This window comes from Rhamphochromis longiceps, linkage group LG20 (genome assembly GCF_057381845.1).
Source record: "Rhamphochromis longiceps isolate RC_006_pf linkage group LG20, R_longiceps_female_GT1.1, whole genome shotgun sequence".
NCBI classification, from domain to species: Eukaryota; Metazoa; Chordata; class Actinopteri; order Cichliformes; family Cichlidae; genus Rhamphochromis; species Rhamphochromis longiceps.
In genome coordinates, this window is record NC_140576.1 from 37780435 (window position 1) to 37805993 (window position 25559).

The following is a 25559-nucleotide window of genomic DNA, read 5'->3' on the forward strand; positions in this document are numbered from 1 at the left end:
CCACATTGCCTGTCACAGCACCTCCCTGTGGTTACATATAGAACTGCGCAGGCTGTCGCAGCTTTTAGCAAACATGCTGCATCTTTGTGACAATTTATTTCCTCTGTATTTACATTTTCTCATATCCCACTTTTTGTCCTGATAATACAGACTACTGTCTACACAGCCCTCCACCAAATCTCAGCATAAGGCCGTTCTTTCTGATTCTGGAAGAACTGTTAAAGCACATATTATCATGTACAGTTAGGAAGAGCAGATCCCAGCAAACTAACTACGGAGCAAGGAAGAGTACGTCTGCGTTGGACACATTAATAATGCTGACACGAATCTACAAACTCTGCAGGACAGATATTCAGTATTTTATCTGAGGACTGTTTTCTAATGCTGGAAGCAAAAGTGTTTAGGATGTCACGTTTCCTGTATGTCCTGTATGTCCTGTATCCGCTCTGTAATCGTATTTGTGCAGATTTATTAATCATGTTCAGGTCCACACGATTTCTGTGAGACTCTGCTAAAGACAATCAAATGTGGGGCACAGTGTCTGAGGGTGGATCACACTGTGTATGTCCACCTCAGACACGTCACCATGGGAAAGGGTCTGACTTTTAACTCTCTGTGACGTAAAAGCCTGCGACGAGCCGTCTGCGTAGATTTTGCGTGTTTAACGTCAGCGGTGAGTTCTGCCTGACTCTGGCTCAGCTGTCCTGGAAAGTGAAAGCAGTGCAGAGGGCCTCAGGGGCCATCGGGGGTCGGAGGGTGTGGGGGTTGGGTGCATTCCCGCCGACAAACAAACCAGCTCCTTAACGGCCAAAAAGCACGTGACCAAGCGTCCTCCACACGAAACAGTCCCGTGACCTTTCGGGTAACAGTGTCGGGGGGCCCCTTTAAGACTCTGTGACAGGATGACGGCAACGAGGTGAGAGCAGAGCGCGCGCAGCATCACGACAATCCCCACAGGAAGGACAAAGAGGAGGAGGAGGCGTGGCACACGATGGGCGCGTCATTAACGCACGGGCTCGTGCTGATGTTTACGATGACAGAGGCGTGAGACGTTAAACCTGCAGGACTAGTTAGTCTGTGACAACGAGGACCGGCCTCTCCGCTCCGCCCAGCACCGTCTGGCTGGCTCCACGCTGCCTGAGCGGGCAGAGACACGCACACAAACAGATATTGCGACGCGGTGAGCCACGAGCAGATCTGCGGGATGATGAACGGAGAGCGGATCGCAGCAGCCGGAGGAGACACCCCGGGGGCCGCGGGGAGGACGCTCCGGTTCCAACGGCCGCACGGTGAGTGACGGGCACGCGTGCACGCGCACTGCGCATGACCGGGATGTAAGAATAGCACCCTGGTTATGTAATAAAACACACACACACACACACACACTTCCTCTTATTTCATTCATTCCCGCAACACACTGTGTGCGCGTCACCGTGACGCAAACTGTGGATAATGTCATTGATTAGCGGGCAGAGGGCGTGATCATCATCATCATCATCATCATCAGGAATACTGTTAAAGCCAATCAGCGTGCGCGCGCACACACACATTATATAAGGACTGCGATATATCGGGCCTGCTGTGAGCGCGCATATATGTCACAGCGCGCGGTCTTTGAGCTGCTGTCAGGCATGTGCTGGGTGGTGCTGCTGGTTTGATAAGACACGGCCCGCGTGGGGAATGGAGTCCAGGGAGCAAAGCGCGCACCCCATGCGTCGGCGGCGCGTGCGGTGTGAGAGCACAGGTGAGGTTTGTTTCCCTCATTCAGAGAAACGCACCGCTGACCTCCCCCAGGTCGCACACGTGACTCATTTTTGGTGAAAACACCTGAAGTCTGGCTCGATGGTCACGTGAAGTGAGAGCCAATGCAGGGCCGGATCCGCTGTCTGAGAGGCCGCGGGCAGAAATCCGAGAGTGGGCACCTTTTAATGCTGGAGGAGTGGACGACTTTGAGCCTGCGGGGTGGGGAGCGTGTGCTCGCACGGCCACTCTTATTTTTATAAAAACGCAGCCTGACCAGCAGCAGGTCCTGTCTTTGGACTCTTATCAATGTGTAAGCGGGGGATGTTCTGCAGTGTGGTGGCGTGGCTACAGCTCACTGCATGGTCAGCATGTCTGGGCCTTAATCGCCACCGTGTCAGTGCTGGGTTTCACTCCTGTGATAAGAAGCAAATATGTAGTTGAGAGCAGGATCTTCTGCAGTACGTCGTGCGGTCAGGCCTGACTAACGGTGACTGATGTACGCCGTGCTCTTTTAAACTTCAGGCCGTGGTCATGTATAAAACCAACAGCAGGCTGTAGCATGCTGCTCGTGTCTAAAAATATAGTAAAATTGAAATTTCCTGCATGGTTTTGGCTTCACTTCAGTTAATGACGACAAAGTTCACGTCCCGGCTCGGCTGCAGGGAGGTCTTTCCACTCTGAGGTCTGTTTGGTCAGCCTGTGGCAGCTCGTGTGTGACTGGCGCTCTGTGATGGTTTCTGTCGTGTTGACATGATTCAATCTCGCTCCGAGCCGTCTGTGACGTGTGCAGCGCTTTTAAAAGACGTGTTTATGTTGAGCTGAGTATAGCAGTGAATGCTTGGCTGCTTTGCTCTGTCGTGGCTGTAACTTGGGTGGGTTTCTTTTTTAAACTAATAAATGTGACTTTTGTCCACTCCGAGCTGATAAAATTCCCGAAGGCATTTTTGGTCAGTTTTCAGTCCTGACTAAAAACACAGACACACTGCATGCCTTTCACACAGCTTCCTTTCATGAAGGAAGGAAGAGGCATGAAGACAACAATGCTTCACTGGTTTTTACTGAAATCTGACTTGTGGATGGATTCAGTTTGTGTCCATGTCAGTCATTTAGAAATAATCAGGCGGAGCATCTTTGCCGTGTTGGGTGTAAACCACTAAACTACAGAGCCACTAAAATATAAATGAGGTACTCAGGCCTGAAAATAAACTTTACGTTGGCAGAAGAAACGTAGCCGTTTGCTTCATTAGTCTTTTTTTTAAACCTCGGTGACTGAAAACTGATGACCTCTGACCTCAGATTCTTTGGTTTTTAGTGTTCGGCTCACTGTTGAAGAAAGCTGTGACGTGGGAACAGAAGCGTGACTTCGTAGGAAATGTTCTTGCTCAACTTCAACTTCTCTGAGCTGTTGATGACTTGAGCAGATGTGCGTTTCACATGTGACCCAGCTCCTGTTTGCTCACTGGGAGCTCCAGCAGAGTAAACAGCAGCTGCAGGAGCTGCTTATGTTTACTGACTGATCTGTGTTTATATGTTCGGTCAGTACTGCACATCATTAATATTTTAACTTCTGTGTAGAAGCTAAAGTCAGACCCAAACCACTAAAATGGCATGTTTTCCCTTTATTTAACTCTCATTTATTTGTCCCCAAAATTCAAATAAAAGTGAGTGATCCATCCACGGATCCATGTTTTCGTGACGGTGGGAAGGTCGAGTACCCGCCGAGAACCCACGCAGACAACAACACGCAAACTCCACACAGAGCGACTGCAGCTGGCCAGTGGTGCAGTGGTTAGCGCCGCTGGCTCACAGCGAAAAGGTTGTGAGTCCAGTTTCAGTTCTGTACAAAGCTGTGTGTCTGCTGCAGCGTGCAAACAAGGATGGTAACAGGATGTAGTGTGACGGGTGTTTAATCTGAAGATGCTCGCCTTGAGCTGTGTGCAAAGGTCCACGTGTTGGTCTTACCTTAGATAAGCTTTCTGTTTGCGTTCTGATTTTATGTGTTTATGGCAGCATCACGCTGAGGAGACGAGTGGAAGCCTCTATCTCCTCACTCCTCAGAACAGCGTGCCGTCCTGTCGGCGAGCCTGTAACGCCTGTTTGCTGCCGTCCTGTCATTTACTGCCATCTTGTGGCCACTGTTGGTTACTGTCTCTGAACACTAGCTTTGACAAAAAAAATTGATGTCTCTAATAATGAAGTTTTTTGGGGGGTGACAGTCATGTCAGGTAGACTCAGACCTGACCTGACTGAAGACCTCAGTTTCCCTTCTCACTTCCCTCTTAATCGCTCTCGCTCGCCCTCTTCTGGTGTAATGTCTGCTGAGCGCCGTTTTATGCACTTCCGGTAAAGCAACATGTAGACTTCAGCTGCATAAGTATTATAGCGTCCCTCCTCCTCTGTCTGTCTGCGTCACTCTGTGAGACAGAGCAGGACAGGAGGAGCTAACTCGACTGTAAATAAGAGCCGTCTGCTGAAAGGAGATAAACTGAGATAACGAAGGGAAAACTTTTTTCAATGTTGCTTAACTTGCAAAGGAGTGACGTTCAGTACCGTGCAACAATCGTGAGCCAATTTCATTTCTCTGTATTCTGCTGGAAAATGGATGTAAGGATTTATTGAAGCATGTTCAAAAAGATGTGTGGGATTAAAACATATCAGGCAAAAACGGATTTCTGTGAATGTAAAATGAATATTTTGGTATGATCGCCTTTATTTCTCTGAACTCTCTCAGACAGATTTCTGTCATTTAAGTGTCTCCAGTCATTTCTCTTCAGGCCTCTAGAAGGACGTTAGGAGCTCTTCTCAGACTGTTTCTGCTTTGTTTTGTTCTCTGTCAGGATGATCCCACACTGCTGTAGTAACGTTGAGGTGTGGACTGTGTGGAGCCCAGTCTGATGGCAGTGTTTCACTCTGTTTTCCTGCCCGGGTATATTTTTACTGCAGGTATTCTCCTACTCCCAGTCAGGTGCTTTGCAGATGGCTTTAAATGGCTGCTGCATTTAGAAGTTTTAGCGAACACCACTCGCTCCACTGCAGCCTGAACCATGACAGAGCCTCCACCGTGTTTCACAGACGTCTGCAGGCTCTCACCAAAAATGTAACTTGGCACACGTCAGCCGAGAGCTGCACAATTACTTGTATTTGATGTCCCAGAATTAAATGAGCCATCAAAGCAAAGGCAAGCCAGGCGCTCCCTAAATAAGCAGCCGACCACTCGTCTATATGAGCCAATCACAGCCTTTCCCTGCTCCATGCCTGGAGCAGCAACACGGAAAATGTATCTGTGTGTGGCACTGCAGACATGGTGTTTGGTAATACTTCATTTTTAAGGCAGCTGATGTTAAACATGAAGGCATCACATGCACAGAGTGCTGCAGAGTTGTGTCTGCAGCACAAACAACAACTTCTTCTTCGGCCAGCTGAGGGACTCCATCAGCAAAGACTCCATCAGCAAAGACTCCATCAGCAAAGACTCCATCAGCAAAGACTCCATTAACATAATTAATGCATTAAAGCCAACGCTGCAGTGCAGCTCAGACGTGCTGAGGTCACCAGAGTCTTTCACAGCAATGCAGAGATTTGTTTACAGTGTAACACACATTTTGTTAATCGTGACAAATAGTTGTGGTCTCAGTGTTGATCACAATGATGGCGATTATCAGTTAAGCTGTAACTGTGCAGCCGTACCTCAGCCTCTCCTCCGGGGTTTGTCCTCCATTCTCCGGTTTCTTCATTTATTTATTTAATTTTTTAACGACACACTGAACACTTTGCTTAGATATGCTAAGATTTTATCCAATAGCTCTTTGGAAATTCGTTCATTGGTGCAAAAATACTGTTTTATGCAGGTCAAACGGTGAAGTCTTTGGCATGTTTTGTGACACATGAGTAGTAGTAAAGTGTCTGGAGTTGGGTTCATTGAATGATTCATTGGTCAGCAGTTAAAACATTCCTCTGAAAATGGTCAGGTACAAGGAGTGGACTGAAAATGGGAGAGAACAAAACAGGTTTGGCTCCTTGGAAGCAAAATCGTCTTGATTTTGCTACGTCTTGCAGCACTGTGGTCACGTGAAGGTGGATTAATGATGGTTAATGCAGAAAGGTCAGGATGTCCAGGCACAGTCTGATCTGCTCATTTCTTAAAGTGTTTTTGTTTGGTAGAAGCTGTTTTCCACACATGCAAAAACATGACTGCCTCTAATAATTACATTTAAAATGCATTTAATGAATTTGTGCAGTTTGGATTTTCTGCTCTTGTTTCTTTTTAATTACATTCAGTCGTGTGTGTGTGTGTGTGTGTGTGTGTGTGTGTGTTTATCTCAGGACTGGATTTAAATACAACAAACAAGTCAGTCACCACCCACATGGTTGATATTAATGAAGGCCTAGGTCATGTGACACACACACAGGCCTCGGCTGCTTTCATTGGGTGTCAGCTGATAGAATCACAATAGAGCCGCTCAGCATGGTTGTTACCCGTTTGTCACGTTACACCACTTCCTGTGTGCCGGGACAAAGGTTACTGCAGCACATGGTGATTGGTGGATGACCTCATCGTAGTGTCTTTTACTGACTGACAGGCCAGCCGACCAATCAGAGGCACCGCATCCTCTGCCGCAAACCAAACAGGTGTGCTGCTGAAGCTCCTCCCACTCTGATGTGGTGTGAGAAAGTTCAAAATCTGAACACAGCTGGGAGAGCGCCTTTATCCCGTCCTCCTGTTCACACACAGACACACACACACAGCGCAGATACAGAGGAGAGGTTCACACACACAGACACACACACACACACACACAGAGCGCAGATACAGAGGAGAGGTTCACACACACAGACACACACCTGGCTGTTGAAGCCATGTCGCAAACACTCACTCAGAATCCTCTGGAGAAGACCTGGGGTCCATGGATGCAGAGCAGGCTGAACAGACGGCGAGGCTGTAAGTACACAAGCGCACACATGCAGCACATGTGCGTGCACACACACACACACACACGGTTTGCGCTGTGATGCCTTGTTTTGCTTTGACATGCTGATACTTGTGCGTTTTCTTCTGAACAGCTTGTGTGGATTCACCAGGTGTGTGTGTCTGTGTGTGTCTGTCTGTGTGTGTGTGTGTCCTGACGGCCATTCACCCTAAAGGGTTGCTGCGTGATTGCGTGCGGTCAGACAGACTCAGACTCAACAATAACACGACAAATGTGCATTTAAAGAATTTTGTAAAGTACAAAGTGAAACTAAACATCTAAAGAATCACAATAACAAAATATTTTGAAGAAAGAGTTACAAAGTATGAAAACTAGGCTGTTGGTGGACAAGTGTGTGTGGCGAGGCTCAGCCTGCCCGAGCGGGCGTTTTGCCCGCCCAATCAAACGTCAGGACCGCACGTTTCTGTTTAACCGGCAGCGCAGAAAAAACACCAGAATCATTTCTAGCTTATGATTGGGTGGCAATTTTCCGATCTTCACCCCCCGACTGAAGGAAAAAATTCCCACCACACAGTTATAACCTTATCAGTGCAGGAGCGTCTGACTCTGACCTCAGAGCGGTCGTGGAGCTGCTGATTCTCTGCTGTAAAGTCCACATTTCTGCTGCTGATGTGACGTCTGTATATATCTGAGTGCATGCAGAGGGCTGTTGAAAGTAAGATCCCACACGGAGCAGCTGTCAGAAGAAGAAACAAACGAATGTCAGGTTCCTCTCAGATCTTCCTTGAAGCTTTCACTCAGACGTGTTAACATTTTGCAGCTTTGTAAGCATTGAACGGGCAGCCTAACAACGAGGGGGGCGACAGCAGCAGCCAAACACCTGAAGAGGAAACTCACCGTTCCTCACCACACGTGAACAACCAGTGCTCACTGCTGCTTTCTGAGTGCTAAAGTTTTTATTTGGATCCTTTACCAAAGTAAAAGCACAAGAATACGTGTGACATTTCCCTGTGACTGCTTCGTCTGTGCAGTCGGTGTGTCTGCAGCCTGCGGTCGGAGCTGTGGTCTGAGTGGTTTTAGGGTGATTTATGGTCTTAACTCCACATCAATCGGTAATCAGGTGTGATGTATTTATGTACAACAGACACACAAACACAGCGTGCTTTACAAAAGCCAACGACAGCAAGAAATGAGATCAGTGCTGATGTGGGAAAAGGAAAAACACAGTAAATGAGAAGAAAACGTATTTCAAAGAACAGCAGTAAACTTCACTGACTTCAGCTGCACTTCCTACTTAAACTACAGTAAAGTGCACAAAGGTTGGGAAACAAACAGATGAAACTGAAGCGATGAAGAAGAGAGAAGCTGGCCATGAGCTTAAAATCACCTCCTTTCTGTACGGCGAACGTGTGTCTGTGGGAGGAAAGATTACAGCCTGTGACTCTGAAAAATGACTCGCGGTCAGACGGTGTTCCTTCTTATCACCAAAATAACATTTAGTCCAGCTCGAACCCTCCGTGGCACACTTGTACTGACGTCAGCGAAGGAAAGCTGTGCAGTCAGACATTGTTTACGAGATGAGCCGAACATGGTTGTGTTGTTGCTGCCTCTCCTTCACAGCCAGGCATTAACTTTTAGATCAGGATCGTACGGAGGACCGAGGCTTCAAAGAAATGAATGAAATAAAAAGGAAGAAGTTCTAATGTCTTTGACACATTTTTACATAAAAAACAGAAATGAATTTATAAACATTTACTTAAATGTATTTATTTATTAAGAGAACACCCAACAACCATATGTCCCCTTTAAACAAGCACTTTGGCAACAGCGGGAAGGAAAAACTCCCTTTGAACAGGAAGAAACCTCCGACAGGCTCAGGGAGGGGCGGAGCCATCTGTCGAGATGCTAGCATTGTAATGTAGTAGCTGGAGTATTTTGCAGGCTTGTGTCAGTATTTATAAGACTGATGTGTTTGAAATGTTCGTCAGACTTCAGATGGTAAAACTTTCACGGCTTCTTTGAGACGTCGGTGTGTTTTCCTCCTCGGACACCTGCGCTGGTCACCTGTAGTCACCGTCTTTGTGTTTGTGCGTTTCAGCCTCGGTGCCCCAGTTCACCAACTCCCCGACCATGATCGTGATGGTGGGCCTCCCGGCACGAGGGAAAACCTACATCTCCACGAAGCTCACCAGGTACCTGAACTGGATCGGCGTCAAAACCAAAGGTATCGGCTGCCAGCGCGGGGCTAAACTGACACACCAGGCCGTCGCCACACAGATGGAAACGCATCTGTTAGTGTGAGCTGTAACGCAGCTCGTGTTCGCAGGTGCTGTTTGATGCAGGTTGGAGTGATTTCTGTAAACCTTCACACAGACTCTGACTGAGCAGCAGAGTAATAACGTTTCTCAGGTCAAAGCTTTGTGAATAAACAGGCAGGTTACAGAGATGCGGATGAGAGCAAAGGAACTGTTTGGCCGCGGCGTTTCTGGCTGTCCGGACTTTATTTGGTCTGCTGTGTGTTGCCAAAACACTTCCAGGGCGCTGAGGCCTCCTCAGGACTCTGAAGGTGCTCTGCGGTATTTGACACCAACATGTTGGCAGCACATCCTTCAGAGGATCCTAACACTGTCAGATTTCAAGGATCTAAAAAGTTCATTCCAGTCAGCATGGCTCTGATGAGTCTGTTGATGACATTTAAATGATAGTAAGGAGATTTCCATCCTCGGTCATAACAGCTGTAAGCTGTGCACATACTTTCTTCTTCATCAGTGCAAAAATCTGTTATTCTCCACACGAGTTTTCCATCTGCTCTTCTGTTCACAGTGAAGCTGTACGGTTTTATGGAGCAGAGCTTGTGTTTAGAGACCGAAGCAGAAGTTTTAACATGGGAGTCTATGCAGGGTGGGCAACTCCAGGCCTCGAGGGCCGGTGCCCTGCAGGTTTTAGATCCCACCCGGGGTCAACACACCTGAATCACATGATTGGTTCATTCCCAGACCTCTGGAGAACTTCAGGACATGTTGAGGAGGTCATTTAGCCATTTGAATCAGCTGTGCTGGATCAAGGACACATCTAAACCCTGCAGGACACCGGCCCTCGAGGCCTGGAGTTGCCACCCCGGGTTTATGGGGACGGACTGACTGCTGGAGCTTCTGCTGGATGTTAGAGGAACTGCAGTTTGGTCTTTTTCAGCCGTCTGAAAGCATCGTGGGTTAGAACGTGTGCTGCTGTCAGCCACAGTTACTGCTCCTTGTTTGTGTTGTTATAATCCTTCATGGCTCGTTCTCCTAACCTGTGATGGTCACTGCTAAAAGCCAGCAGATGGCATCCTCATTAGCATGTTTAGCTGTAAGTTTAGTCTCTGAGCGTTGTTAGCTCATTGCTACAGATCCAGACCCTGTCACTGTGTCAGCAGGATTGTGTTCTCTGTGTTCCAGTGTTTAATGTGGGGCAGTACCGCAGACAGGCCACCTGCTCCTACAACAGCTACCAGTTCTTCAGACCCGACAACGAGGAGGCCATGAAGATCCGCAAGTACGAACCCTCAGCTGCACGTGTGCCACACCTCGGCATTAAGGCGTTAGTGTGTGAGGCTGTGTTTATGAAACCCACAGCATGTTGCTTCAGAGGAGCCAGACTACGCCGTCATTTTTAAAGTGCTCGTGAGCAATACGAGTCCAACTCTCTGAAGGTCTTTAAAAGTTACTGTTTGGACATTTGCTGCTTTTTCTCCCGTTTTCAGTCCAGTTCTTGTACCTGAGCTGTGAGTCGTTTAGGCGTAAAGACTGAAAGTGACCGTATCAGATATTCATTTTCAAGCTTGTTAGAATCGTTCACACTTTGTTTTTAGACTTTTGTTGTTGAGTCATAAACTGGCCTTAAATAATCTGTGACACAAAGTGAGATGGGAGCTGGAGCAGTTCACTGCAGAGCTCACCGTCCATGATCTCGGCCCCTCAGCCCCTTCTTCAGTCGGTCGCACTGACCTGTAACTCTCCACAGTGCTGCTCACCTTCCATTTGATGTCCTGCAGATAAGATGAGCTTTTGTAGCGCTCACAGTGGTCAGATCGCAGCAGTATGTAACAGACTTTAAACACTCACAGCTGTCCAGCTGTTCTTTGGCATAACTGAGGTGCATGAAACTCAACACATGTGCACATACGTGGAAATGCAGCATGAACGGCTGAAGCTGTTTCCTACTTTCCTACCAGCATGTAAAGATATGAGGGGTGAGTCCCGCCTGCTGACAGTGTCATACATCGTTAACGTGTCGGTTTCTGTGTCGGCACGCAGGGCCTGTGCCGTCGCTGCCCTCCAAGACGTGTGCGAGTACATCAGCAGGGAGCAGGGTCAGGTGGTGGTGAGTCAAACTCAAAGTTTCCTCCAAACTGCTCAGCAGCACGTTTTTGTTTGTAGTGGACACACAAACACAATATTACAGTGACAAATCAGATCTCCCTAAAACGCCGTGAACACAAGTCATCACATCCTTGTGTGAGCAGCTGTTAAAGTCGGTCAGCGTGGTCTTATTGAGTTTGTCTCTTGAAGGTTTTTGATGCCACGAACACCACCCAGGACCGCAGAGAGGTCATCCTGAACTTTGCCAAAGAAAACGGCTACAAGGTCAACTTTCTTTCTTTCTCTTTATTAAAAATAGAAATGTGTTCGTCAAACCTCTGTGACAGCTTTTGTTTCCCTTCCTGTTCAGGTTTTCTTTGTGGAGTCGATATGTGACGACCCCGACATCATCGCTGAGAATATTAAAGTAAGTGAGCCGAGGCGAGTCGCTGCTCGGAGCCGGGATCCGGTGCGCTTTCAGTTTGTTTTTGTTGGAACGGGCTGAACCGAGCTCGCTGTGCCAGCCCGCGGGTGTCTTGGCAGGACCTGGACTGGTTTTTGTTCCACAACAAAAGCGTGGAGAAACCCTTCCTGCAGCTTCTCCGTCCTTTTCTCTTTTCTCTTCAGTTTGGCTCGTTTCAGACTTCATGTTGTGCGTGCAGCTCACGTCTCTCTCAGCATGTGCCCTGCTTTAGTCGTGACTTTTCCCACTCTCTCTGCCTGAAAACAGCAAGTGAAGCTGAGCAGCCCGGACTACGCCGGCTGTGACAAAGAGGAGGCTGTGGCCGACTTCCTGAAGAGGATCGAATGTTATACGATGACCTACGTCCCCCTCGATGACACCAAGGACAGGTGACTGCCTCTGCTGTGGAAAATCAGCTTCTGAGTCACATCCACACCTCGTGGTTCACTGTTAGCGTGGAGGCAGATCAGCCACACTCTCTGTTCATGCTAAACTCATAAAATAACCTTACACAGAGAATTTGGAATTAAACTCCATCATCATCATCACATCAATCACTCTGCACAGTCGATGTTGGTTTGAGTTGATGCCTCTGAAGCCCATTAACCCTTTAAAGCCGGTCGGAGCAGCACGCTCCATTTTGTGTAACTATTTTTAAATCCCGGTAGCTCTGCAACCACGTGAGCTAGCGCAATAATTTGTTTTGCATATGAAACCAGAGGAGTTGTACTTACATCTGATGCCATCAGCTTGTCCTCGGTCACAGGTTCCTTCCACATATAGCTTTGCAAAAACTGCATAAAAAGCACTTGCAGCAACAAAAACATAATATTCCAGAAACACGCTTTGCCGATCCGATCAGCTGTTCGTAACACTTCCTACGTCCATCAGCGTGAACTATCGCATGTCCGCCATGACCTGCCCGAAACCGGAAGTGACGTCATTTTGCGGAAATGTAGTTTTTTTTTGTTTGTTTTTTTACCATCGTGGCCTCATGAACCTATACTGGTGTTTTTAAAAGTTATCTTTGACTTTCTGAATTTCTGTGTGGTTTCTGGGATGCTGAGGACTCATATTGCACTGCTGGAAATAGTTTATTTTGATGCACATGCTGTTATTTTGTAAATTTGCATTATAATATATTTTTTCGTTTTTCCTGCAGTATATGAAAATTGGTGTATCTCAAAAATAAAACTATGAAGACACTTAAAATAAATTTCCTTTGGAGGGAAACTAGTTTGTGTATTTACAGTTTTGAGGGATAAGCCTCTTAAATTTCTCTAACTAGAAATATATGTTAAAAAAACAAAAACGATTTTCAATTTTTTTGTAGTTTATTGCACTTTTTTGCAATTTATGTAATTACTATGCACTTAATGAATACATATTATTAAAATTTGGGCTGTAATGGCTGTATTGATGTATAGCAACTTGAAATACTCCCAAAAATGGCTCCACAGCAGGTAAAAATATAATATAAGCTCTGGCGGACTTGGTGCTATGGTAGGTCTTAAAGGGTTAAATATGACAATATGTTTAAATTGTAATAAATTGTGGAGCGAGAGCTTTACGGACGTCCGTCTCAGCTGGTGCAGCGGTTGCACGAGCCAATAATACGGCAGGATTCCTCACATGACTGTGGCTCAGGAGGCTGAGCGGTTTGCCCACTAATGGGACCGTCTGTGGTTGAATCTTGGGTGAGATCCTGAAGTCGTCCCTGAGCATCCATCACACTGAGAAAAAACAAAATGCGTGTGCATTAAGTACAAATGTAACTAAGTACAAATATGATGGCAGAAGAAATGAACAACTTTAAAGAATGAAATCTTTATAGGAGCTTCACATTGATACATCGCTGCGTGACAGGTTGTTGGTCCTGCGTCTTCGGACTGGGCGATCTGTGTCTTTGTTACGTAAACGCACCGTTGTGTCCAGCAGAGGAAGTTAAAGAGGGCTGACGCTTTTGGGTCTCTTTTCCTCGTCTTTCTGCAGGAACTTGTCTTACATTAAAATCTTCAACGTGGGCAGCAGATACCTGGTGAACCGGGTCCAGGACCACATTCAGAGCCGGATCGTCTACTACCTCATGAACATCCACGTCACCCCGAGGTCCATCTACCTGTGTCGCCACGGTGAGAGCGAACTGAACCTCGTGGGTCGCATCGGAGGCGACTCTGGGCTTTCCTCTCGTGGGGCGAAGGTTCGTTTTTTGTTTTTTGTTTTTTTAAATGCACCTGTGATCTCGGGTCATGTTGTTGTCAGTGAGATTTTTCTCTTGTCCGTCAGTTTGCCAGCACTCTGGGCACCTACATGCGTGGGCAGTGCATCAGCGACCTGAAGGTGTGGACGAGCCACATGAAGAGGACCATCCAGACCGCAGAGGCTCTGGGAGTCCAGTACGAACAATGGAAAGCTCTCAACGAGATCGACGCCGTACGTAAAGAAACGGCTCGGCCGCTTCACGTAGATGATTTCTGCTCGTAGGAGACGAGTCTGACTTCCTGTGTGTTTCACTTCAGGGGGTTTGTGAGGAGATGACGTACGAGGAGATTCAGGAGCATTTCCCCGAGGAGTTCGCGCTGAGGGACCAAGACAAGTATCGCTACCGCTACCCTAAAGGAGAGGTGGGTGTGGACCCTGCGTACACCTGCTGGCCAGCAGGGGGCAGCTGCTCTGGCTGTGTAATAGGAGTCACTATGAGTTTAGGTCTCTGTTGCATGTTTTACTGAATAAAACATTAAAGCGATTAAAAAATAAATCTGGTCCCATTTTGAGTCAGATAGTAAATCCGAGTGTTTGACGACAAGAGGAGCCTCGTTCAGCTTCACGCGTTGACAGCAAAGTGACTGATGTCTAACTGTGTGTGTCTCAGTCGTACGAGGACCTCGTTCAGCGTCTGGAGCCGGTCATCATGGAGCTGGAGAGGCAGGAGAACGTTCTAGTCATCTGTCACCAGGCAGTCATGAGGTGTCTGCTGGCCTACTTCCTGGACAAGAGTGCTAGTAAGTGGTTCTTCTGCAGTGGCTTTGCTGAGGCTTTGAGCCTTTACGCTCATGTTTGTGATCGAAAGGTGATTAAAACCAATGTTGTTTTGAATTATTCCCATAAATATCACCCTATGAACCCACCGCTGAGAGTACAGGATCACTTCTTATTTATCTTTCACAGGATTTTTTCGATAATGAAACAAATGAAGAAACGATGATAGATTCCCCGAGTTTATTTCTCTGTGGTTAGAGTGATGGCAGCAGGCATGCTGTGGATAAACAAACATTTCTCTGTGTTCAGACGAGCTGCCGTACCTGAAGTGTCCTCTGCACACGGTTCTGAAACTCACGCCAGTCGCTTACGGTCAGTCTCGCCTTCTTCTGCCTCTGACTTTAACGTCCTCCTCTGTTAGTATCATTAAAACAAGCTCTGCAGCGTAAACTAGCAAACACAAAGTAAGATGATTAAAGTTGTTTTTGAACGGCGTGCTGGTGGAAGAAGTCACGACATGCAATCACAGCGTCCGTCTGTTGTTCCCTCAGGTTGCAAAGTGGAATCCGTCTTCCTGAACATCGAGGCCGTCAACACGCACAGAGACAAGCCGGTGGTAAATATGAAATATGATTTTTCTTCTTTTAAACACAAACGGCTGAACACAAGTCGTAGCGTTAACGAAACCTGACACTGACCAAGGTGCAGAGGAACCGCCCACACTCGGTGAACTAATGGTTTTAATAAATCACAGGTGTGTGTGTGCGTGCGCGTGCGTGCGTGTGCAGCCTGCATTGATTCAAAGCGCTGCGACTCTGTGCATCAGACTCAGTTTGACTTTCTTTCCCAGAACGTCGACGTGGACCGAGACCCGGCCGAGGCCCTGGAGACGGTCCCTGAACACATCTAGAGGAGGCGGGCAGGGAGCTCGTTTTTATTCACTGATGGAAGTGGCCTTTTATTGTTTTTTAATTTAAGTAATCTTAGAGATCATCGCTGTTGTGATTGTTGCTGTTGTGACAGTTTGAAGCTTCACAACACTGAAAATGAGACATTTCTCTGTGGTAGCCTCTTTCCGTTGTCGATGCACTTTATAACGCAGGACCGAGGCCGGGTGAAGAAGAGGTCTCGTCTACTGTGGGAAAAAAAACAAAGTAGTGCTGAACATGTGCCGGGGGGTCTGCGTTACCGTGTTCCCTCCTCGACTCTTCCTTACCTGTACCTGTGCTGTAACCAGTGTCAGTCTGAACCGTCATTGTAGGAAGTTAACTGTCCACACTGACATACCGAACACGTGGTGCTGGTTACCGTCAGCGAGTAGAGCGTTGTTACAGATCCTTAAAGGACAGGTTGAAAGGATTTTTAGGATTGCTGAAAAAGTTTTTATTCCTGGCAGTAAAACCGTCATGTTTGCTCTGGTGGTAAATGTACCAACATTTCTATTCTGATCTAATCGACTTCTTAAAGCCACATTCACGCATTGAAGCCGGACTTCCACCATCACGCCCGCGGGCCTTCTTCCAGGGCAGAAATAAAACTCTCCCTGAGTCGTGTGCTTGGCGCCTCGATGCTGATAAAACACCCAGAACACGCGCTCTAAAACAACAAGGAAACACTTGATGATCATCAGGGGGGGGAAAAAAAAAAAAAAAGAGTTAAAGTCAAGACAGAAAGCAGTTTAAACACCTATAAAACTGGAACCCAGCTATCGCCACCTGGTGGCCTTCAGACAGAATGCAGGTAGATGCATCCATGTTTTTACCGTGTCTGCGCCTCGGGACTTCTGCGAGCCTCAGCTCTGATTACCTTCAGCCTGTTCAGAAACTGTGATGATAGTTTAGTGTTTTAATCTCTTTTTAAACGGCCCGCGTTCATTTAAAAGAAAAAAAAAAAAAAGATGGAGGAAAACCATCCCTACCCGGATATCCACAGGCGACTGGAATATAACCTGAGGGGTCGGTGATTGGATTCAGCAGGACTGGCTGACAGTGTTTGGCTGAATGTGGTTTTTGGTAGTTTTCAGTATTATTCATTGTAAAAGATAAAACAGGAACGAGGCCTTCAAAGCACACGACCCATAATTCCTGCGTAAAACATGAGGGGACAGCTGGTCCTGTAACTGCCCGATACCTCAATGTGCCTCATAAACACACAATCCATGACTGCTCTATGCACCCCACTCTTTAGTGGGGGAGGGAGGTCTGGTGCATCTTTTTTATTTTTTTCTGTGAAGTTACACTGACTGTTCGTGGTCCTGATGATGTGTCCGTCCGCTGTAGTCCTGCTCTTTGTCTCCTGGACTCGCTGATCCAGGATCACTGGTATCATGAACTCACCTACAGGCAGGTTGATGTTAGGAGGGCGAGTGGTTCATTACAGGCAGCACAGACTGGTGTCGTACTAAAAGTCACTAAAGATCAATGAAAGCATCAGTTAGATGCTGGAATCAAAACGGCCACATCCTGTGGTCATTCGAGGGACTGCGTTTGTGGTTCCAAGCATCGGATTGCTGCTCGGATGAGACGCTAAAAACTGTGCTGCTGATGAACGCTGCAGAATTAATAAGCTTCATGATGATAGTGAAGCCAAACACCTGCGTAGGCTTCCTTTGCAAAAGGAGTCGCACCACCCGTGTTAACACCTTCAGGTGTTCTTAATAATAGTATACAGGATCAAATATACCTCAAAGCCTGCAGTTTAGGGATGTGCTCACCTGAGAAACTGTAGAAAAATGCACATTTTCCAGAGTAGGTAGCTCAGGGTTACCATGGTGATATGCTGTAGTTAGGTGAACCAGGTTCATGATACCAGTAAACCTGGATAGCGACTAACACTATTACTCAGATGTGATTGGAGGCCTCTGTGTGCTGGAGCATTATGTTCTGCGTTGTGCAGAATCACCCGGTGTAGCAATAGAAAATCAAACCACCTCAGGGGATCCTCATCTTCACAGTGTGAGTCAGTTTTACTGTGAGTGGTAGCAAACCTGCAGTGTTGAACAGTAATTCTGTGTTTAAACGAGACTCGTACAGTAACCCCGCCCCGTGCCGCTGTGTCACCAGCAACCAGTCAAATCAATGCAATCACTGTTGTTGGATCAATTATAAAACTTTATTTTATAAACGTGAAAAAAAACCTGCTGTTACGTTAAAATCCAGGCAATAAAATCTAAATGGATACTGGACATTTGTGGGGGGTTTTTCTCATGTTTAAAACTAAGGCTCACACGGGTCCAACACGAGGCTCTAATGTAACCGGGATTCACACTGTAACACGACCAGTCCACACAACGCTGCTGGTGCAGCTTCTCTTTCACACACGATAAATAAAAAGAAGGCAGGAGAAGCTGTCAGGTGGTTATCTCTGACTGCTGCTGCTGGTGGAGGCCTGGCTGGAGTTGGGGAGGGAGTGGGCCTGTCTGTACTGCTGAGTCCAGGTCTTAGGGTCCTGTTCATGAAGCTGAGATCGGACACAAAAAACCATCATTAGTAGCCACAGCTTCATCTGCAGGTGTAGGCGTGCTCTGCTCAGCAAACTTACTTCACCCATGAACTCCAGGATTTTGGCTTTCGACACCTCTGCGTCGGCGCGCTGACCCCAGCGAAACTCGTGCTCGATGGGCTCCGTGTGAGGGATCCGCACGTACTCCAGGTACCTACACACACACACACACGCACACAGGAATCAAACTGAGCATTAACAGAAAAGATGTCAAGTAAATGAGTGTGGAAGTCGATATAAACTGAACGTGAGCAGCGAGCTGCTCTTCACATCTTATAGAATAAAACATGATCTTCCTATAAACTAAGGTCGGGCGAACTGAAACGTCGAGGCTGATCATCACATCTGGTTACAGAAGTCGAGGCCTCCCAACAGGACCTGCGATCGCCCGCCTGATTATTTATGAGCTGAAATATAAAACTGCAGATAAAACTTAAAGCAGTAAAGAGACTTTGGGGAAAACCCATCAGCCACATTATAAGTGCTGATGGGCCGTCCACCACCTGTGACAATAACAAATAAATTCAGCCGATAAATCTGTTCAGTCTCCAAATATCTGAGTCTTAAATCCTTATCAGCCGGGTTCACTTACAGATGTTGTGCCTGCTTCCACTGACAGCTGTGGGTTTAACTTCAGGGTAAATGAAAATTTTTACATTTTGATGAAAACCACTTTAAAAAAAAGAAACCCAACATCAACAGATCCTTTTAATCCAGACTGAGGAGTAATCACGTTAAATAATCATTATGAAACATCAGTGATGCTGCCAGCATGTCGCATGGAAGTCTTTCAGGTTGGAAAACATGAGTTACAATACAGCGAAAAACAACAGACGCTGAAGGAAAAAAGCCCTTTATGATCCACTGCAGCCTGTTTTTGTAGGAAAGCGATGCATCGTTCGAAAACAGACGCAGAAAAGTAACTGAAGACAAAATGTCAAAGAAATGCGAACCGAAACACAACACGGGGTTTTCTGACCGGTTTGGGAATGTTGGAGGAGCTGGTCCAGGCACGGTGCTGCGGTGCTCTGGCCTCCTGCGCCCTCCTGCTGCTCTGTGGTGTGGTATAAACCAGAGTCTACGGTCTGACAGACGCTGGCTCTGAACACACCAGTGCGCTACGACTACAGCGACCCTGCCGGGCTCGAACCCGCGACCTTCTGCTTACACGGCAGTGCCTTTAGAAGCCTGAGCCATCGTCCGACTGCAGGACGCAGGTACTTCACACCTGGCCTGTGCTTTCCAAGGTGGGGGAGGGGTTTACATGCTATCGGGTAATCAGATTACATCCAGTTCAGCGCAGTAACTTCACATCTTGAACTTTAAACTGTCCTTGATCATTTGTGGCTGACCCCACAGTGACCCGGTTACCACGGTGACAGAGCCCATGACTCGGGTTGCTTCCTACCTTTGACGCACAAACTCGTCGGTGACCATCTTCCTCACGTCACCAAACTCCTCGTGCTTCTCTCTGCGCACAGCAAACAGAAACGTTTAAAGTCAGATTTGTGCCGACTCCTGACGAGCAGCTGGGCGGCGACTGAGGGGCGTGGCCTCACCCGGGGTCCACGCGCAGCTTCCTCAGAGTGTTCCAGATCAGATCTGTGCGACGAGGGAAGACAAACGTGTCAAACTTGTGTCCTTCCACAGATCAACTCGCCTTTGTTTTATTTAAGGAAGACTGACACTCACTCTCTCTGACGACACCGCCTTTCATGAAAATGACGCTGAGGATCGCTAACAGCAGACCCATCTTTGGATTGGACGGGCTCCTACGCGCCACAGGAAACAGACACTTGTTACACAAATGCAGGTTTTCTGATGACGCACTGATGTTGGCTGTGTCAGAGTATAAAACACGCAGGTATTCAATAACTGAATCCTGCTGCTCGGCCTCAGCGTTTAACTGTTTAGGTTGTGATGTAACACATGATGTCACCACTAGATGGGGCTGCAGTCTCTGCCCAGTTTCTTAAAGCTTAAAGTTAAAGACCTCTCGGACTCCACACAGCGCACACAAACATTTGTACTGCTGATGTTTAGACGCTCGTTTCCCCGGTCTATGAATATATGCATGAATACTCACCTGACCGGCGAGGCTTTGTCAGGCGTCTCCAAATTATTGACCAATATGTACATTTTATTTTTAGGGTCGATTTCCACCAGCTTCAGGCCGAACACCTGGACAGAGCAGCAGAGGAGCGCCGTGCTGAGACAGTTTCATTTGCAAATCGAGACGCCGATCATCTCTGACTCTACAAACCTGGTCAAATGTCCGCGCCGCCCTCTTTAGGATCTCGGGGTAAATGTTTCGGTAATCCTTCACCACATGTTTCACCAGGTCTGAAACGGCACGGAGACGACGTTATCTTTCATTACTGTGCTTTATACGCGTGTCTGGGACATCCACGGCTGCGAGCAAGGTTTTAAAACACCTCAGACTCACAACGTCTTCTTCAGAGCCCGACACGACACGCTGAGCACTTTTATTTTTTCAAACAAACTGACGCAGCCTCTGTTTTCGTGGACACTTCTGTTCCTTAGCACTCAATTTAACTGTTACCCCCGTTTGATTTCACAGTTGAGCTGATATAAACCTCAGAGGGCTTTTCAGTGGAACGCTGCCGTGTATTCAAACGCTCCCTGGCTGCTGTCTGTACCTGCTCGCCGTACAGGCATCTTCTTCTGGTCCTTCACCAGGAAGTACTGCACCACCTCAGCAGTCTGCAGACGGACGAGTGACAGAAAAAAAGAAATTAAATACATTTTACTGATCATTAAGAATCAAACTCTGGATTTCTCCTGGTTCTGTACCTTTTGGTCGACCTGTGCAGGTGTGAGCTTCTCCAGCCCTCTCTGCACCTGTGACGTACTCGGCTGAGTGAAGGTCGCATCGTCATCCTCATCCTGAGCCACCAAGTTGCCGGTGTGTCTCTACATGGGAAAAATGTACATGGAGTCAGTATCTGTGAAACTCACTGACACCCTCAGATTCAGCTTATTTTTCTGTACGGCAACTTTGCCTTTTATCAGCTGGCTGTCTAAAAGCTCTGGGAGAAGATGGAGACACGATAAGGTTCTTGCAGTAATCGCCAAACACACAGACCTCCAGAGGGTCAACACCAAAAACCATCAAGTCCAACCAATCAAAGCTATTAGGTTTCAAAGAGAAGCAGCAGCGTCAACGAGCTCCTGGGCTGCATGCTGCCCCAAGCATCTGACTGCATCAGTCACTACGCTACGTTCACACTCCTTTCCTATGAAAGTTTGCTGCTCTGATTTCCCGGCAACGTCAGCGCAGTTTCTTTCAGCAGGTCGGCTCGGAGCCCACGCAACTTAAAAAAAGTCACTGGGAAGAGCGATCCAGCAGCTGAGACCAGTTCAGGATGGTTATGGTTGGTCTGAGCTTGCAGTTTGAACCCTCCACAGGTCAAAGCTAATCTTGCCTTTGCTGCTCCGCTGAGGCCTCAAACTCGCAGCCCCTATTTTGATGTGAAGAAATATAACGCAGTTTGACTCTTTCTGTTGGGGAGGTTTGTTTGTTGTTGAGTGAAATGTTAAAATAAGCTCTTTAAATGATTTATTATGAAGGTGACATGAGCAGAGAGCACAAACATGCTGAGGGATCGGCTGTGTTAGTTCAGCGAGTCACAAACTAATGTGAACACTTGTGTCTGTGTTTGTATTTTGTTACGTATGACAAAGTGTGTCTGTCCAGGAAGAGGACAGGTGTGTTTGTTTGCTAGTTCAATAAAAGGCTTCGGTTAGTTTGCAGTTTTGTCTTGTTATACAATATTTTAAATAAAAAACAAACACTTTTGGAAATATTTGTGATTTCTTCTTGTTTGTTTTGTACTATTTGAACACTACGGTGAGATGACAGTGCCAGCAGTGGCCCACAGCTGATTTACGTTTGAGACCCCTGACTTAGGCAAAGTGCCGATGACCCCGAGGTACCCCGCTGAAGATGTGGAAGGTTTCCCAATAAAGTGACCATTCAGACCACCTCACCGCCATCAGGGACCGGCCTGTTCGTCCAGCTGCTTCAGCGGTTTCTGCTCGTAGCATCTCTGATGTTTCTCAGCATGTGTTTAAGAAACCATGCAGAACGTTTTCTCCAGTGAAGACAGAGCAAACATCCAGAGAGCTGGAGCTTGTTTCTGCCCCTCTGCATCACAGACATCAAATTACTGCACTTAATTCAAACTCTATATCCCATGATGCTGAAGCTCCTATCATTGGGACACGTGGAGTGGGTGTAATAATTATTTAACATATGCCCTCACAGTTGGAATCATTTTTCCTGCATGGGCTGCTTTTTTTTCCCAGCTGCTGTGGTTTGATCTGGACGTGATCTTGAGTTTATACAAAGGCGTTCACCACTTTACCCTAGCACCTCTCACTACTGTAACAGTGCAGACAAGTAAAAAGAATTTCTTCTGTGGTGGAAACGAAGGACTTACTCTCTGAGAGGAGCTCTGTGTGCTGGACGGTCTTTTCCTCTGCGTCATGGTGACACACCGCCTGATAAAGGAGACAGGTAGGGTGAACAGATGTGCCTCTTTAGGTTGGACTGCACAGCATTTTAATTCCTGGCCCCCTGCACCACATCTCGAATAGTTCTGCAGTACATGCACTTTTCTAAAGTCTGACTTTCACATACATGAAGGGGAGGCTGTCACCAAAGGTCATTCTGTTTGCAGCTTTGCACAGCAGGAAATTATGGTGTGAGGTGATACAGCGTGTGCATCATCGCTGGATTAAAAATGGTAAAATTGCCAGATGTGTCTGTACGGTGGCCCTGAGAGGCCAAACGGACTGCAACTTCAGGAAACACTTGCAAAAAGAAAACAAAACACAACGGAAATGTTTCTGGGGAGACAATAACCCGACGGACCAGATGCACGAACCAAAACATGCTAACAAGTGCGCTGGGAGACACTTCAAAGAAGTGGATGAGAGGTAAATGTGCTGTAATCATATGATTCTAATAATACTACAGATATCTGGAATATACATGCATGCTTTGGTTCGTGCAACTGGTCCGTCGGGTTATTGTCTCCCCCAAAGAGAACCCCCCCACCCCCACCCCACACACACACACACACACCACAGGCCTCCTACCAAAAAAAAAACATTATAGAAGTTATAACTTAATTTGAATGTTATTGGTTGAAACATGTGCTTGACCCACAAGCCCCTCAATGCAGTGAAGAATCCTCTTCACCCTCTGCAGGAAAGCAGCCCACAGCATGTTTACCAGCCTCCGTGATTGGCTGTTCCGTTTCACGCCATTAAAATCTAAGTACCGTAAAAATCAGAGTCTGTTCATTTCTTTGTAAGAGAGCAAACCAGATGTTAGACTCAGCGCTGACCTGTCCCACACAAACACAGTTTTTGCCGCACATTTATTCTGTTAGGACCTGATCGCCGCAGCTACACCGTGTGTGTGCGTTTCGGCGCGTTTTAAACGAGAAAGTCTGTAGGCTGAACAAAAACAAAAACCCGGAAGTGACCACAGATCCTTAACGCGAAAACCAGAGCAGACAGCGTTGCTAACTCCGTGCCCTAAAATACTTCACCCGGATTTCCCGGGATAAAGCGTTGCAAACAGAAGCTTCAAATAGTCCGTATGTTTTAGAAAATGACTCACTTTGATCCTCCACCCGTTCCAAACGGTCAGATTCCCGCTAATGGGGCTTGTAGGCGCCTGCTGATGACGTCATTTGCACTTGCCGCTTTTCCTTTCCGTTTCATTCGTCGTTGGTTTCACTCAGTGACTGTAAAAGTCATTGGTTTCATCTATTAATTAAATAAAAATTGAGTGGTTTTATTTATTTATTCCCCCTGTGACAGTTTGATGGTTTATTATACCGAGAAAATTATTTTTATTTTACAAATTCGCCGGAATAATATTGTTCATTAGTTTATGTGTAAAAGGACCTAATTGGCATAATTACTAATGAACAGAAATATGAACGTTTGATAAAGAGATAAATAATCATACTGATATAACTCATGATTATATGATAAAATTCAAGACGCACACAGGAGGACAGGCGTGAGAAACTACTGAAATTTATTCTACAGACTAGCATATTTAAAATGAAACTAACAGGAATTTCAGAAATCCAAGAGAAGCTTCATACTTTATTCAATTAAATTGATATTTCTTTCAGACCTCTGCAACTGTTGACTTTTCTTCGGCTGTTAGCTTCTGAGATTGGTAGGAAGAGCACATGTGTAATTTTGAAATGAGCTTATTAACTTATCAAAAGCCTTTTTATAATAAGTTAAAAAGTCTTCTCGGCATTCCATTGGAAAGTGTACCAGCCTCTGTATGAGATAAATATAAGTGTCCATATTAAAGACGAAGCTACAGACCCTTTCATCCAACTATGAATATCTCCATGTAATCCTCTGGATGAGGAAAAATCACTTTCGTTATTCTTACTTTTTAAAATTATAATTAAAGTCCCATGTTTATTGTTGCGCCAGTCTGATATTTGAGAACATAAAATTTCTGGAAAAAGGTGCGTCAGTCTTAGAAATTCTTGATTTGAACAGTTTCAAAAGTAAAATACTTTATGTACTTTTAATTCATCACCATTTTTAATGATCAGCTTAGGCTTTTTATTTACCTAAACGTTGTACTACATGAGATTTTAGAGTTTTATTGAATAAAATATGCAAGTCACAGTAATTGATGTGTGAACAAGAAGCACAAACGTCCACCGAGGCATCTCTCTCTCTCTCTGAGCAGTGATATACTGTTAAGGGAATAATATTCTATTTTTATATAAACATGTAAGAGTGGATAACTTTGTAAACAACCGGACATGAATAACTTGAGGTTATTACATAATAGCAGAGTTTTCTCTCTTCCTCTTGAAAATACTTTCCTTAAAGATTTTGCACATTTTAGGATCAATAAAGGCAGAAATGTAAAACAGAGGTCAGAGGTCAAATGTGAGATGATATTAGGATGCAGCTATGATGTGAAAGTCACCATATACCGGTATCCTTTCCTCAATGTAGCCAGTACGAACAAACAAGCAGAATCTTAAGCACAGTTTTAAGGATAAAAAATGTTTTGTGAAAGTTTGACCTTATTTAACCTGGAAGAAGAAGTCAGAGGTCCAAAGTACCACAATATTTACAATCCACATGTACGATTCCCTATTTTTATCCACTTCCTTGTTATTGTTGTCAATATGAACAATGGGAAAGAGAAGTTTAAAATAGCACTATGCAGCATTATTATCATTTTGACCTTCAGATCGATCCACTGACCTTGAAGGAGACGTCAAATGTGGCATATTTCACATGTTTTATGTTACTTTGTAGATTTTGATGATACATATCACACTTTTAGGAAAAATTGGGGTTTTTTTGGCCATTTTCCACCAATAACTCCTGGAGATGACCTTGAAGACGCTGGTGGATGGAAGCTGAATTTCAATGGACCGTTAACATGACGCCATCTGCAGGATCTGAATTTATTCAAAAGTCTTTGTGTTTTCAGATGGGAAGACACACAAACACTGCCGGAAGCAGGACCTCCTCAGCAGAGGTAAGGAAGACTTTGCAGCAGTGAAGGACCCT

General features: G+C 46.1%; 2 protein-coding genes across 6 annotated transcripts; one reads left to right on the forward strand and one right to left on the reverse strand.

The window, feature by feature from the left end:
• The first annotated feature begins 764 nt into the window (after positions 1–764).
• On the forward strand, positions 765–16118 carry LOC146645913 (6-phosphofructo-2-kinase/fructose-2,6-bisphosphatase-like). 4 transcript variants are annotated; one of them, XM_085395055.1, is made up of 14 exons: positions 773–1289; positions 8770–8895; positions 10109–10205; positions 10967–11033; positions 11222–11296; positions 11382–11438; positions 11742–11863; positions 13467–13674; positions 13761–13907; positions 13994–14098; positions 14347–14476; positions 14763–14825; positions 15005–15069; positions 15304–16118. In XM_085395055.1, the coding sequence occupies exons 1-14, from the start codon at positions 1205–1207 to the stop codon at positions 15361–15363; spliced, it is 1407 nt and encodes a 468-aa protein (XP_085251181.1). In that variant the 5' UTR covers positions 773–1204; the 3' UTR covers positions 15364–16118. The 4 variants fall into 4 exon arrangements, with proteins under 4 accessions (XP_085251185.1, XP_085251181.1, XP_085251183.1 ...); XM_085395057.1 differs by lacking the exon at positions 773–1289 and adding an exon at positions 1366–1744; XM_085395056.1 differs by lacking the exon at positions 773–1289 and adding an exon at positions 1793–6682.
• Positions 16119–17542: 1424 nt separating this feature from the next.
• Positions 17543–23698, reverse strand: ndnl2 (necdin-like 2). Of its 2 annotated transcripts, none has more exons than XM_085395061.1 (11): positions 23608–23698; positions 22418–22478; positions 20769–20888; positions 20615–20678; positions 20218–20297; positions 20041–20135; positions 19647–19726; positions 19514–19556; positions 19363–19425; positions 17994–18108; positions 17543–17912 (listed from the first exon to the last, which is right to left on the reverse strand). In XM_085395061.1, the coding sequence occupies exons 2-11, from the start codon at positions 22463–22465 to the stop codon at positions 17811–17813; spliced, it is 810 nt and encodes a 269-aa protein (XP_085251187.1). In that variant the 5' UTR covers positions 22466–22478; positions 23608–23698; the 3' UTR covers positions 17543–17810. The 2 variants fall into 2 exon arrangements, with proteins under 2 accessions (XP_085251187.1, XP_085251186.1); XM_085395060.1 differs by lacking the exon at positions 23608–23698 and adding an exon at positions 22618–22894.
• Positions 23699–25559: the final 1861 nt, after the last annotated feature.